We start from the raw sequence: 14488 nt of genomic DNA on the forward strand, positions 1-14488 counted from the left end.
GGACTTCCTAAGGCTACATGGCCATAACTTTAAAGAGCACACAAGAGGGTTGGCCAATTTTTATTACTGTCTTTAATATGTTTGTATACAGGAAACACATCCTCTACAACCAATGAGGTTTGCTAGAAATAAAATTTTAAGTCTCCTCTTCCCTCTTTGATGGAAAAAGCACGATGGCACCATTTGACCTTTGGTATCCGTTTTTCTGAGCCATGAGTTCCGGCCTCCTTCGCTAGTAAGCCAAACACTGAAATCTTAATTAGTTGTGGCTTTGACTCTTGGATGCGTGTGTTTCTACATGATTTTCCCTTCGTGTGTTGTGAACTCTCCATCACCAGCCTGTTGATTCTGTGGCTGTGAAAACAGTCTGTTGTTCTGCTGCTCTGGCTTTTGTTTAGGGAGAGATGGAGAAAAGGAGAATCATGAGGAGAAGAAAAACAGCACACAAATAGACTAGATTTGTGGCCTTATTAGAAACAGACTGGGAAAAGGACTTTGAAGGAAGCAAGATTTATAATGATAAGTTTCCTTAGAATGTTGTTTTGATATTCAGCAGTGCATAAAGCCCTTGAGGCTGAGATATTTTAGCATGTGTTGGCAATTTATTAATAGATTTCAGGCTCTCGTTAATATTTAATCTAGTGTAGAAAGGGGCATGCAGAAGATCAAAGCAGTGATGAGGCATGTCTGTTGAAGAGGCTTAAGCTGGACTTTTTTCCCTTTTCAAAAAGGGATTACTATTTTAATCTGTTCATGTTATGTTAATTGAAAATATGGAAGTTAAACAGAATTAATTCAGAGATCTTTTAAAATCACAAGGTAACAGTAAAAACAGTGGATCAACTCCATTTTGCTCAGATTCCAGAAACTGTTTGAGGGAATTTTTTTCTTTTTTTTTTCCAGAGTTAGAATCAGTTTCTTGATCAGTCTTTAAATTGTTTTAAGATTCAATTTTGATGTGACAGGAGCAAGGGTAAAGGGAAATGATACAGTAGTATTATATCTGTTAGCTTTGCATCTGATTTATTCTCTGAGATACTGGTTCAGATACTTGTCTCCTAAATTGCCACAGTTCTTTGCATTTCCCTGAAAGATAGTAGCCAGCATTATTGGAGAGCCCTGTTTCTAAGCTACTAACTGAATTGCAACCAGATTGTGTTACCTGCTCTTTGGCTAGAATCCATCAAAATCTATATTTCTTTCACTTATTTGAAGGTTTATCTAGTTCTCCATTTTAGCATTTCTGAAATTCTTTATCATTATCATTTACAACTATCACTGCTCATCTTTGTTAAATGCACAATTTAATGCTACTGTAGCAACACAAACCAGTACAAATGAGAAGAGGAGGATCTTACTGCATTTTAAACTCAAACAAAAAAACCCAAACCCACAAACTCCAGTTTATTTAATTGTCTTAACCATGAAAAAAGTGAACTAGAGAATGACTATTCAGTGTTTGCCCTGGAACAAGACTGAAGCTACCAGGTAGCAGGTTCAAAGATGCATCAAAGGAGTTGTGTCTTCATATGGGTCCGGAGCTCTGAGGCTAACCTAGATCAGGATGTTGTGGATCCTAAAAATTTAGGGTGGTTCAAGTGACCTAGAGAAATCTTAATTAAAAATACCTAAACCAACAAACAAAAATAAACCCTTTCCACTATTTAATATCAATGCCCAGGTGTCTGGCAAAGGCAGTTCCCAAGCTGTAAATTGCTCTGTGCTAGGAGGGTATTCTTGGAAAGTACCACTGGATGCTTGCCTGGCTTTCACACTCCAAATAGAGAATACTGGCCACTATACGTGGATGTGTCTGAACCAGACAGGCCTTTAGTCTCACTCACTATGGTCAGTCCTGAGGTCTTAATTCCTCTAATCTCACTGGAAATGTTGGTACAATTGGTAAGAAAAAATCAGATTAAAATTTGGCTAATAGTATGTTGTAGGTATGGGTTAAAAAACAGATATGTCATAGGTAAAATCCTGGATGATTTCTTTATCCTTAATATGTGGCATTTTAGCATAAGTGTTACCTAGTGAGAAACTGTGCTCAGGTCTAGTATAATAGTAATTAAAATATTGGGTTTGATTTTTTTGTAGGAGCTCTCTGCCAGACTGCTGTCTATTCACAGTGATCAAGATCTAATAGTGGTGACATTTAAAACTTTTGAGGAAATATGGAAGTTTCAGACCTACCACTCACTGGGTAAAGCTGTTTCACCATACAACAGTTCAATATGCTTTTCTATTTCCCTACACACAATTTCTGATTGACTGGGAACTTGTTGAACAGGATTTTGAGATTCTTTTTCCTAATAGCAGTAAGTGATGTTCCTGCATTGGGTACTACTGATAGGGCTGGAGAAACCCTCCAACCTCCAGGAGAAACCTGCCTTTGTCCCAAAGCAGACAACAGCTATTGTTCTTGGCAGATGTCTTGTCTAAGTTAGATACTCCAGAATCAGGTCATATCTTCTTTCTAAAAAGCCTATTCCAGTCCAGGTGGTTTTGTCCTAAAGTCTAACCTGTGCTGCAACTTAAATGCTTTTACAGCTTTTTCTGCTGTAGACATGTCGAGGTTATTCCTCTTTCCTTGCACCATGCTAATACCTGTTTGGAGACTTCTAACCTGCACTTCTGCTCAGTGTTGTTTTCACCAGGAAAATCAAGCCTAATTCCTGTAATCCTTCTTTGCAGAGTGTATTTTCTAGACCTCTGATCGTGCTTCCCACTGGACTCTTCTAGTTGCTCCACATCTTTCCTGATAGTAGTGAGCAAACTGGACAGAGTTGGTAAAGCTTCAGAGGAAATACCAAGTAAAACGATTGCTTCATATGCTTTGCATGCTTAAGTTTTGTTTCTAAATCTGAGCATGCCTCTTGTAACAACAGGAAGCCATTGATTTGAGTTCCATTTTTAGTATCCTATAACTTCACAGGTCTTTTCTGAAGAATAGCATTTGAATCAGATCTTTGTCTCCATTTTGTTCACTTTATTTTTTCTTCTATGTATGGTGAACTTGTGTGCATTACTGTTGAATTTGCCTGTTTCCGTCGGACTAATTTAAAATAATGTTATTTTTAATTTAATGTTTGCTATTTACTTGCTCTTTTGTATTTTAAAAAGCTCCCTAAAGAACTAGAAAAAATACTGTCTCAATCCAATTTTTTAGAGAAAGCACAAGAAGTTTCTTCTTAGGCAACGCTGTGGCTAACAGAATTGATTCAGCATCTTCCAAATAGTGGAGTAGCATCTTAATCACTGATCTGTCCACTTCCCGCTTCATCATGACTTTTTGCACAAAGGATTTGCTAATGTATTAATATTGGCCCTTTAAGTAATAGTCTACTATGTATACCATGCTGATTATGATAAACCAATCCAGATCTCCTTGTAACTATCATACAGCTTTGAAAGCCCAAATTCCTAATGCAAGGAGTCCCAGTTTCCAAGGTCAAGCACTACCTTCTTGTGATTTATGTGACTCTGGTATGCAGCAACATCTCTGTCCCAAAGAAATTCCAGGAATCTAATACCCAGGCTCAGTATCTGCATAAATTGCCGCAGCTGAATTGGGCAACAAATTTATAAAGAGATTATTTTTGAGATTATTTCCAGTCATCTGTTATTAAGTGGTGCTAAGCACTTGTTGCTGAACGCTCTCTAGTGATTACCTCTTTCAGACTCCAAACCTTTCAAATATAGCTAAACTATAGGGAATCCTCATAAGGGGAGAACATGGTCTGCTTTTTCAGCAGGATTAGGCACAGAAAAGTTGTGCGCCTTTTAGGTGTAGTTTGAGAGCTAAGCATTACAAGTAGTTGTAATGCATGTGACTTAATGTGTGTAATTTTGCCAATTCTACCTAGTGAAATTAGTTACACATTGTGGGTTAAGCAATAATACAGTTATCTGAATGCATACCCCAGTCTCTGACTTTCTGAAAGGTTATTTTCTTGTATAATACCGTAAAACTGCAAAGAAAACAAATCAGATTTTTTCCCCCCCCTAGGTTTTATAAATCATTGCATGGAGAATTTATTTCTAGATGAATCTTTCTGGCTCTATCCTCAAGAGGAGGAAGAAGCAGGCATTGAAGTCTGTATAAATGAAAAATCATTACATTTGATGTACAGAAGCCTGCTAGTACAGGAAGGTAAGGAAGACTGTATATGCCAAGGCTAAGTTGAGAAGCGCATTTCTTTAAAATCCTAAAATCAAATATTAAGACCTATTCAAATACTTAATGAAGCTGAAATTTAAAAATATTCACTCCAAATGCACCAGAAAGAGAAGATAAAGGAACAAACACAGATTGGGTTCAGTAGGATCATAGGGAGATTAGAGAAATTCATGTACAACTGGTCCACAAATGGATATCAAAAGGATTAGGGAGGGATGTAGATTCCAACTTGCTTAATATTACTGGAGATGTATGGGAGAGAGATTACTGGTAGTTGCCAGGCTCATGTCCTTCTCCTAAATAGCATTACCTGCTGCCACTGGTGATGAGTGTTGGGCTAGATGGATTGTTGATTATTGCAATAGGAACATGCAAAATGTTGCAGTAGAAGAAGGTTCTACACTTTGTCAAATACCTCAGCTCTGCCTTTTTTTACTGAAAGAGAAACTAGATAGAAAAGTATGAATATCTGACAATCAGAAAGAAAATTCTTGTGAAATCTCAGATATTCAATTTCTAATTGAATATTACTGATGTTTGTGAAGCCAATTTTAAAGCTTGTATGACTTTAAAACATTACATAAAATGACATCTGCTCCACTGCTTTCATTTTAGGGGCATTTTTTGTTTTATGTCCTGACAATCTGATAAGAAAGATAATGGCTACAGACAATGAAATAAACACTTATTTTGAGACTGGGTCTTTTACTAAAGATGTAACAGGTGGATCTGTGGATGGTGACAAGACAGTGCTGTCTAATGCTTCTCCAGAGCCGTTGATCCCTTTTCATCAGTAGGTACCTGACTCTACCTATTTCATATACATCTGTTTCATATATACATGTCTGCTTAGACAGAGGTGTCTCTGACTGGTAGCTTGTTATGGAAAATTCATCTTCCGTTAACACTGAGAACAAATGCTCCATTTTCTTCCATACCACACAACTGAAATTAATCCAGATACCTGCAGAACAGTATTTAAAGATGGCTTACCCTCTTGTGAGTTAGCTATTGCGCTTTCCTGAGTCTGAAATAAAATCTATGAACATTTCTAGAATAACATAAAGTTAGAATTGTCATTTTTCAGGATGCTTGGAAATGTGGATGGTAACAGGCTAACAGTGTTTCTACTCAATGCTATTGATAGGAGCCACCCACTGCCTTAATGCAGTTTGTTTCAAGTTTGTGTCCAAGCTCATAATTGCTATAAAGCCAAAATTACATCAATGAACTTATCAATGGACTCACTTTAGGAATCACCAGAAAATCATTCATTCTTGGTGCTTTTGGCAGTTAAAAAGCTGGAATTTTTCTATGACCTTGGGCAGGGAGAAATAGCATGACTTTCAGTCAAACGAACCTAACTGAGAAGTTACGCTTCTCTTATTACTGAATTACTCAAAACATAGCTGTGTCTGAAGTGTATGGACAGTGCTGAAATTGAAAGGCAGTTGTGGGAGGGGTGCATCTGTTTTCAAATGGATTTAAAATACCAGTGTTAGTGTCACAACACTTAGTGAAGTGTCTTATACACTAACTTCAATTTCTTTTTCTACTTTCAGATGGTTTCTTAAAGGGTATTCTAATCCTGTTGATTTTGCACACAAAACTGAATCTCAACCCATCAGTAAAGTTGGTAAGAAACTCCATCAAACATCAGCATTAAAAACCTCCCAAACTTATTCTATGTTTTTGTTAGGACAGACTTGAAAGGGTTCAGTAAGTTTTTTCCATTGTATTAGGATAGAAAAACAGCTTTCAAAATTACATTGCATAAAATAAGTGAGACCATAAATCTCTGCCTAAGTTAAGTTAAACTCTAAAGGCTTCTCTCTCCCCTTTTTCCTCCTAAATACTGTATGAAGTAGATGCAAAAAGTATTGAAGAGTAGTAAGTTGAGGATGCCTCTGTAGATTTGATGACAAACTTTAAAATAAGAACATGCACCAATGTAATTATTGTGGATCTTTCACACTTGTATTGCTTTATCTAATACTACCAGAGAAATAAAACTTCTACAGATGTTCCGAGGCTAAATAGGGCTTATTTTCTACCATACGTGTCAGTTTTAATACTGTATTTACTGGTAAATAACTGCATATTTATCCAATAGGTATTTTATCAGTTGGTTCAAATGTTTTTACTCTGGCCCATGTTCAGACCCTTTTATAAGAGGGAAAGTAGGGACTTAAAAACTTTCTTTTTGTTGCTTCATGATAAAGTTTGCTAGAATTTTGAAAACATTTCAGACTTTGCTTTCTAATGGCCGGGAAATGATGATTCTTATGCTGTTATTTACAATTCTAATTGCTCAAACCAAACAACTAGGTTTGGATGCTTTAAATCTTGCCCCATCGGATGTGCAACTCACGAGTTCCAGGAATGTCTCTTGCTAAGTATGTTCTTCTGCTGAGTTTCAATCCTATTAATTGTATTTGTATTGTTGAATTACTTTATCTGCAAATATTATTTATTTCCTTATTACACAGCAATGGGATCCTGTCTAGCTGTGATGAATTATGAAAGTATTGTGCTGGAAGAGATTAGTTTCCAGGAAGGGGACAAAATTGAGATCCTTGGCTACTTCATTGAATGCATGGAATGGTTTCTTGGAAGACATGTGTTTACTGGCCAAATAGGTTTTGTAAAGACAAGTCATGTTAAACTGGACTTATCTAGAAATAAGTAAGTCATATGTGTTTAACTCATAAACAAAAAGAGACAGTCTCTTGAGTTTTAAAATACTGTTAAACTCGAGTTTGTTTTTTTGTGGTTTTTAAATGAGAATTGTCATAGTGTGTATCAGTCAAAACAAATGTGAAGAAAATGAAATACAAAGTCTGCTTAAATGTTGGAAAATATTATCAGCCTGTACCTGAGTTTCTTACTGGGGAAAAAGGGTTGCTGTAGGTGTTTATATCTGGTTCAGTCTGTATTCTTTGGATCACAAGATCCAAGAAGCTTTACTCTTACAGAAGATTCCATTTTTGCTGGTGTCTCAATCTAAGTTAAAACATCCAAGTTCTGTTTTTGATAGCACCCTCAATTACAGGCCTTAACTTGCTTCAAATGGGGCTCCTCTCACAAATAACTGCTTGTGATGCAGACAGAAACCTATAAAAAGTGTGCATTTCAGCATGCATTGGCACCATGCAAATAGGCTGCTCTTACTAATACGTCTGGACTGTTTGCATGCTCAAACAAGCAGTTCTTAAATGTTGTTTGCAAATCCATTTGATGTGTAACTTTAAGGTTATATTAGAAAATCAATACCATAATTTCCTTAAAGATTTGTGATTTTAATAAATTCTCTCATAAAATGGTATGCCGTGACACAGACATAAAACTTACTCTGATATGGCAGAAACTGTTAGCTGCAAGCATAGCTACTATCAGTTTGTATGTATGTTTAGAAATATGACTGATACTAATTTTGAACACAACAGGACCTACAATGTTCAGGTTGTATTAGTTTCTCTAACGAGCTCCAATTTGACTGATGTAGTGAGCTCCTCAAGCCCAATCTACTTTCAGACAGCTTCCAAGTTGCTCCTTTCTTTGTTAGGCCACAAGACCTGGATTTTCTTGAAGCAGAAGAGCTATCTTTTTTCTCAAAAGAAAAAAATTTGGAAGAAGTGGTACATTTGTTGAAACAAACCTCCATTACAGATGTTTGTTCAGTGTATAGAATAGGTAAGTATGAGTTTTACTCCTTTTTACTGCACAAGATACATATGCAGTTCCTATGTACCTGTTATGACTGATTTTATTATTATTTCAATGAGATTCCAGCATTTATACCTACTTTGACATATCTTGGTATTCAGTTTGATCATAGATATGGCAAGTAAAAACCCTTTATATGGTCTCTGCTACTCTTCTGCTGATGTAAGACTTTTCCCAGCAGAGCATTTACAATTCTGTGTCCTTTTTTAGAGTGAATTAAACAGTGGAGTTTTAAAAACTGTTTCAAATGTCAGAGTGCTGTGTTATAAAAGGCAGTATGTTCACCCAAATACTGCTGGCTTTTTATTCATCTTAGGAAAGGTGGCGTAATAATTATTGACAGCTAATGCAAACAAACCTCTTTGTGCTTGATTTAACTTTCAAAGGTATCAAAAAATAGAAAAATCTATTCATAGAAAGAGAAAAATATACTTTTAGCTACATTATCTCAGATACAGCTGTTATTTCTCTAAGTGCTCAAGCTTTACACAAACTAATTGTGATAATTGAGGTTACAGACTTAGTGTAAGGTAGTGTAATATAATTGTCTTGCTGAACTGGAGCAGCAATTTCTCATCCCTCCACAGGCTGTTCTGTGGCAATGCGTATGCTTGTCAAATATCTAGCAAATTTTATCTGCATTAGTGCCATCCTAAGAGACAGGCCTCTGGGCTCCAACTTGAAAGGGGTGGGTGTGTAGGTTTGACTCAGGTGCATTGGTTTAATTCCGCAAATCAGCATGTGTGTGAACGGTAACTAAGGCATGTCAGACTTGAGTAGCAAAATGCAGCTCATGTCAATGTGCAAAATGACTTCATATCTGGCCTTCCTTACCGAAATGAAAAGCCTGGGAACAAAAGCTCAGACCTCCATTAGGCACTAAAACAATCTCATGGGCTTCATGGGCATACTGCTATTTTTGCTTGCTGCATGTTTTTACTATGTCTCACTTCCTCTCAATCTTTACAAGTGCCAACTTCTTTTCACATCTTCTCCAGCTAATAGTACCATCTTTATCACTTTTTTCTCTTAAACTGCACAATTGATCAGCATAACTTGACTTACCCAGAGCAAGTGTCTTCAATGTTTACTTGATGTTTTGTTGTGTGATCTGAGTAAATGGGTTTTTGATTCCTTCCATCTACATCAATCTAATGAGAAGTATTTACTTATGACCACTTCCCCAATCAGATATTCAGAGCATTAAGTTACAACTATTGTAAACATCTGTGGCATTTGTCCACCAAATTCAGGAAAGCATTTAAAGAAAGGATATCCAGAAGTAAACAGTCAGTGAGAGGTCATTCTTAAAGGCTAGTAAAACAGCTTTCCCTCAGCTTAAATAGATGTAGTTCTGTAAGCCTCTGCTTTGAGAGATTCTTCACACACTCAGTACTTTGCATCTAGTGTATGAAAGACAGTGAATATAACCCTGAAATGCAGCATGACAACTGAAATACCTTGAGAAATATCTTCTACACAAAATAGTTAATTCTTAAATGTTCTACAGATGTGCTATGTTAGACATTTAAACCTAGATTTATAGTAGTAATGTCTATAGAATGTAAAGCTACACCTTTTAAAAGAATAGATACAGGGGGTTTTCATCTGCATGCTATTGGAATGGCCACAAAAATCTGACACTTAACTACACAAACTACCCTAAATAATTATTTTCCCCCACCCTCGGAGTGATGCTAAAACTTGTCTCAGTAATGTTAAGGGCTTTTTGTTATCTTGTTTTAGGGGCGGGTTGTGGGGAATGATTGTGTCTACGCTGCCCACTTGTATTCTAATGCAGCAGTGACGCATCATCCCTCATGCAGAACAGATTGGCTTTAATTCTAACTGCAATATGCAGACGCCTCCCCACCTGACTGAGCAGTGGTAGGTTCATGATGATAACCATGTAGAAAGCAGTGAATTGTATCAGCAGGAGAGTAAGTCCCTAGTAACCGTTAGCTTTGGATCAGGCTTAGTAATTTCTTCTCTTCTAAATTTCCAGGACACATCCAATTCTTCTGACCATAAAGAATTCTGAACTAAAAAATAGCCTTATTTTAGGATATGTAAGACTGAAAAAGAACTAAGACACCATAACTAAGATGACTTTTTTCTTTCTTACAGACCAATTAGAAGAACCAGAATTTCAGAAAGCTCATGAATGTGGTAATTCATATGCATACATTTTTTACATACAGTTAAATGACTCCTGATATTTTTGGTATCTTTGGCAGCTTTTCTCCTTCTAATGTGTCTTCGCATTCTAACTTTATTGTCTCATTGTTTGCTTTCCTAGGTTTTGCTGTAACCCTTTCTCACTAGGTTTTGTTGTAAGACATTGAGAGTTTTCACTGATATCAGATGTCTGTCTTGGACCTTGCTATCCAACTGCAAACTGTATGACTTATTTTTACTGCTGTGATGCACATGCACCACCCTCTGGCCCCCCCCCCCCCCCCCCCCCCCCCCGCCTTGTTTAACAGGGCAAAATACTGTTTATGGGGCACCTGGCAAGTGCTGGTTTTGAATTCCAGCAGATTTTCCATCTGCAAGAAAACTTCATCCCATAAATATATTTCCCAAAGGAGTTATTTTGATGAGGATGCAGATTTCCCTTTGGCATTTAGTTGCTAAGCTGTCACTATCATTACTTGTATTGTACTACATTTTTCTAAATACCAATTTTTGTATTTATGATTCTGCTGAACAGTTTCAGAAATGGCATTCTAAGGAAACTGAACTCTAAATCTGCAAATTCAATAAGCTCCTGTTGATATGCAGCTGTAAGCTTTACACTGACTATGACTAACTACATCCCTAGTCCCTCCCTATGGCCTTGGCTGGATAACAGTGGGAGGACTAAAGAAATGATGGCATGTTTGTCTTTTTCTGTATCTGTAAGATATTCAACAATGTCAGTACTGGGAGAATTTAGATCAATGGCCACATCAATCACCACGGACTTGGTAATTTTGAGAAAATTAATCTGTGCTAGCAATCCGGGTTGGTATTTGATTGAAGGAAGAAATCTGATTACACATTACATAGGCACGGCAGGGCACACAGATAATGTGGACAGGAGAACAGCACCTTTGCAGGCACCCTCGTAGCACCCACTTCAACAACTCAAATAGCTCCGTCTTACCCCCCTGGCTAACCTGCCTTAGCTTTCTATCAGGACATAGACATACACTTACTCAACTTGCATGCTCAAAGTCACAGTTCCCTTAGACCTGAAGTCCATCCAGTATCCATGCCCTGACCTTGGGCCCTTTATTGAGCCTCCAGTTCAGACCTTGAGTCTTTTCAGATTCTGATCATCTGCTTACCAGCTAGTCTGCATTGTAATTCATTGGCAGATCTCTCATGCTCATATACGCACAAAGAGAACAGAATATACGCTCAGAGTATACTTTTTGAGATATACTCAGATACAAACCAGTTTTTGTGTTGGACTTCAGCTGAATTACTGTTGGATCAGGCACAGGGCCTGGTTAGGCAAACGTGCTGATCAGCAACCTGCTTACATGTGGCAGGTCCTGTTTATCACCACACCTCCAGTCTCCCATACTTGTTCCTCCCTGATTCTTCTTGATCTCTCACTTTCTCCACCTTGGCTTGTCTCCTAGACATACTGTTAAGAAAACACAGTATGTCTACAGAATGTTTTCTTCACAGCATCTCCTACTGATAAATGTTTTTGTTGGTCTATCAAAGATCTTTGTGGGCATGCACACATGAAGTCGTGATCTGTAATTTATTTTTGAATTTCAGAAATTCCATGCTCATATTCTAGCACAGGATCCATTAGCAAGAATGGCAAGATAGAAGAATTCCTGAAGAACTTCAAGAATTTGGAGGTCACTCAGGCAGAAGAGCCAACTACTGAAGGAAAGGATTCTGCTAGCTCTCCAAATACAGAAATCTTTCCTCCACCTGAAGGACCTTGCTTTCACATACATCAAGATGATGTTCCAGCATCTGACATCCTTGACTCATTGTTACTCTTCTTAAATAGGAAGGAGTATGAGAGAAACTTCAAAAACCTGTATGATTTCTCTTATCCATTTATCAATAGCATGTTTTATGGGTTTTCAGAAGAAGAAGAACTGGTTAGCTTTTTTAGATTAGCAAGGGAAGCAGCAAAGAAAGCAGGTATGTCCTGGGCACTAGCAAGGCTGTGCTTTCTCTTAGGCAGGCTCAGTGTTAAAAAGCTGAAGTTTTCCCAAGCTCGGGTGTATTTTGAGGAAGCGTTGGGAGCAGTAGCTGGAGGGTTTAGTGATTTGTACTTTGTAATTGCTCTTTATACAAATCTCACAGTCATCTACTTGACACAGAAGAACAAAGAAAAATGTGCTCATGTTTTTGACAAGGCTACATCTCTTCTCATGGGAATTCCCAACTACATTTGCAGTGCTGACCTGGAGTCAGATATTCTAAAGTATGCTCTGAAGAGGACAATTTTAAGCCAGAACAAACATGCAGAGGCAAGGGCGTGCTTTCTACTGGCAAAACATTACAGTGCACGCAAACAGCATGAAGAGGCACTACCATTCTTGGAAAGGTTTCAACTGTTGCTTAATGACTTGGGTTTACAAAACAACTTATCTAACAACTGTTATTTCAAACTAGCAGAGTCCTACAATGAAAAGTGTTTGCCGCACATTGTATTGAGCTGCATAAAGGTCACATCTTCCCAGAGCTCCAGTACTTTAATGGATTCCTTGAAAAGGATTGATTTAGTCATCAAAAACGCTCCCAAGCTCTATGGCCTGAGAAAACTCAGGCAAATACTCCCATCCCAAATTGCACCTTACCTCATACAAGCACTTTCCTCTGTGTTTACTAATGAGCAGCAAGGACTATGCAGCATTATCTATCTTAGCTTAGCAAAACTCTACAGCCACCACAAATGGTATGGAAAAGCCATTGTTTACATGATGAAAGCACTGGATGCTAATGTTTCTGCTAAGCCAGAGGAAACTATTAACTATTTGGTTTCACTTGCTTGGTTATGCATTCTTTACAGGCAATATGATGTGGCTTTAGCCATTTTAAATGCTGTTGTAAGCTCTTCATGGAGCAGTCCTCAACAACTAGGCATCGCTTATAATATGCTTGCTATTGCTTTGAAAAGAACAAACAATACAAAAGAAGCTGCTGAGAGCTACTACAAAGCACTGCGTCTTTCAGAACAGACCAATGTGACCCACAACCAAGCTATAGCCCTGGCTAACTTTGGTGCACTCTGCCTGCATGCAGCAGCCAGCAAGCTGGCAGAACATTATTACATCAGGGCAGTGAAGCTATTCTCCAAACTTCCAAGTATGGACTGTGGCCTAGACTTTATCCAAGTCCTCCTTCAGCTAGGATGTTACTATGTTGGTGGAACTCAAAGAGAAAAAGGAAGGTTTTATTATGAATGGGCTTTTTTAGTTGCAATGGAGACAAGTCATCTGGAAAGTAAGTATATTTTTTTCTCTCAAAGTTATGAAATGTATCCTGTTTGGGAATATTTTTTATATAGGTATGTTATAGTTGTTCCTTAAGCAAGACATACATGCAGTTATGTGACAGCTACTGAAGTGATTGAAGTCTTTCCTCTGGCCCGTAATGGTAGAGAAATAAATGGATGTTGGCTTGCTCTTCTGGTTGTACTTAGGTTTGTCAGAAATGTTAGGGAAAATGAAATGTTAAAAAAAAAAACCCTTAAGTAACTTAATTAGTAAAAAGTCTAGAGATTTCTAAGTTCAATAATATTTACAACAGTTATATCATTGGTAGTACAAACAGCACCATACTTGAGTTTAAAAGTATGAAAACATTCAGTAATCTGGATTACTTTTGCATAAATTAGTTGTATTTAGAAGACCCATGCTTTATTTATTCTTGCTACCATGATTAAGGCAGCTTATGCAGGTAAGGTGACTATTTTATCATTTTATTTTGGAAATCACGTTTGAAGTAACCTCTAGCCTTTGTTAACTTGGGGAATGAAGAAATTGGCAGTGGAATCTTCTTGTTATGACTTTTATATTGTTATTCATTGACTGCTGAATTTGTAAAACAGTAAGAATGAATTATTTTTAAAAGTAATGTAACTTTCATTTTAAAATAGATTCATGTTAGTATTTCCAATCTATTCTCCTAGGTCAACTACAAGCAATTAAACTGCTGTGTCAGTTCTACAGTACAGTTGTTCCCAATGAGGCTCAGTGTGTCATCTACAATGAATATCAACTATCTTTAGCTAGAAAGATGTCCAACAAAGTTCTGGAGGGACAAATTTTGGAAACCATTAGTCAGCTCTATTTGTCTTTAGGAACAGAAAGGTAAGATATGCTGAATGACTTCGTTGTTATTCAGATTGTAACTTTCGTCATGCTAAAGGATCTCAATTTTTGCAACAGCTGAATATAACTCATTTTTTCATTCTGCTTTGCCAATACACTTTATTAGAATTGAAGAGTCCAGAATTCTCTTGTGTTTTTTTTAAGTAACTATCATTTCTCAAGGGAGACAAGCTGTTGAGCAGGGATTAGCTCCACTTCAAGAGCCAAATTATTTTTAAAATCT

General features: G+C 37.3%; 2 protein-coding genes across 6 annotated transcripts in view; one reads left to right on the forward strand and one right to left on the reverse strand.

The window, feature by feature from the left end:
- Nucleotides 1–14488, reverse strand: part of ABLIM2 (actin binding LIM protein family member 2) — a 341805-nt gene that overhangs the window by 167924 nt on the left and 159393 nt on the right.
- SH3TC1 (SH3 domain and tetratricopeptide repeats 1) overlaps nt 1–14488 on the forward strand; it is a 30236-nt gene that overhangs the window by 9828 nt on the left and 5920 nt on the right. For 5 of the 6 annotated variants that reach the window (XR_012835424.1, XM_075752563.1, XM_075752565.1 and 2 more), the window contains 9 exons: nt 2101–2206; nt 4013–4156; nt 4799–4976; nt 5746–5819; nt 6673–6868; nt 7749–7876; nt 10037–10078; nt 11687–13375; nt 14064–14244. Coding sequence is in view for 5 of the 6 variants with exons in the window: in XM_075752563.1 (XP_075608678.1) it covers nt 2101–2206; nt 4013–4156; nt 4799–4976; nt 5746–5819; nt 6673–6868; nt 7749–7876; nt 10037–10078; nt 11687–13375; nt 14064–14244 (2738 nt within the window). In the remaining variant the exon portion in view is untranslated. The remainder of the gene's footprint in view (nt 1–2100; nt 2207–4012; nt 4157–4798; nt 4977–5745; nt 5820–6672; nt 6869–7748; nt 7877–10036; nt 10079–11686; nt 13376–14063; nt 14245–14488) is intronic. The other variant, XM_075752566.1, reaches the window with a different exon arrangement.

The sequence above is a fragment of the Balearica regulorum genome, chromosome 4 (assembly GCF_011004875.1).
Source record: "Balearica regulorum gibbericeps isolate bBalReg1 chromosome 4, bBalReg1.pri, whole genome shotgun sequence".
Lineage (NCBI taxonomy): Eukaryota > Metazoa > Chordata > Aves > Gruiformes > Gruidae > Balearica > Balearica regulorum.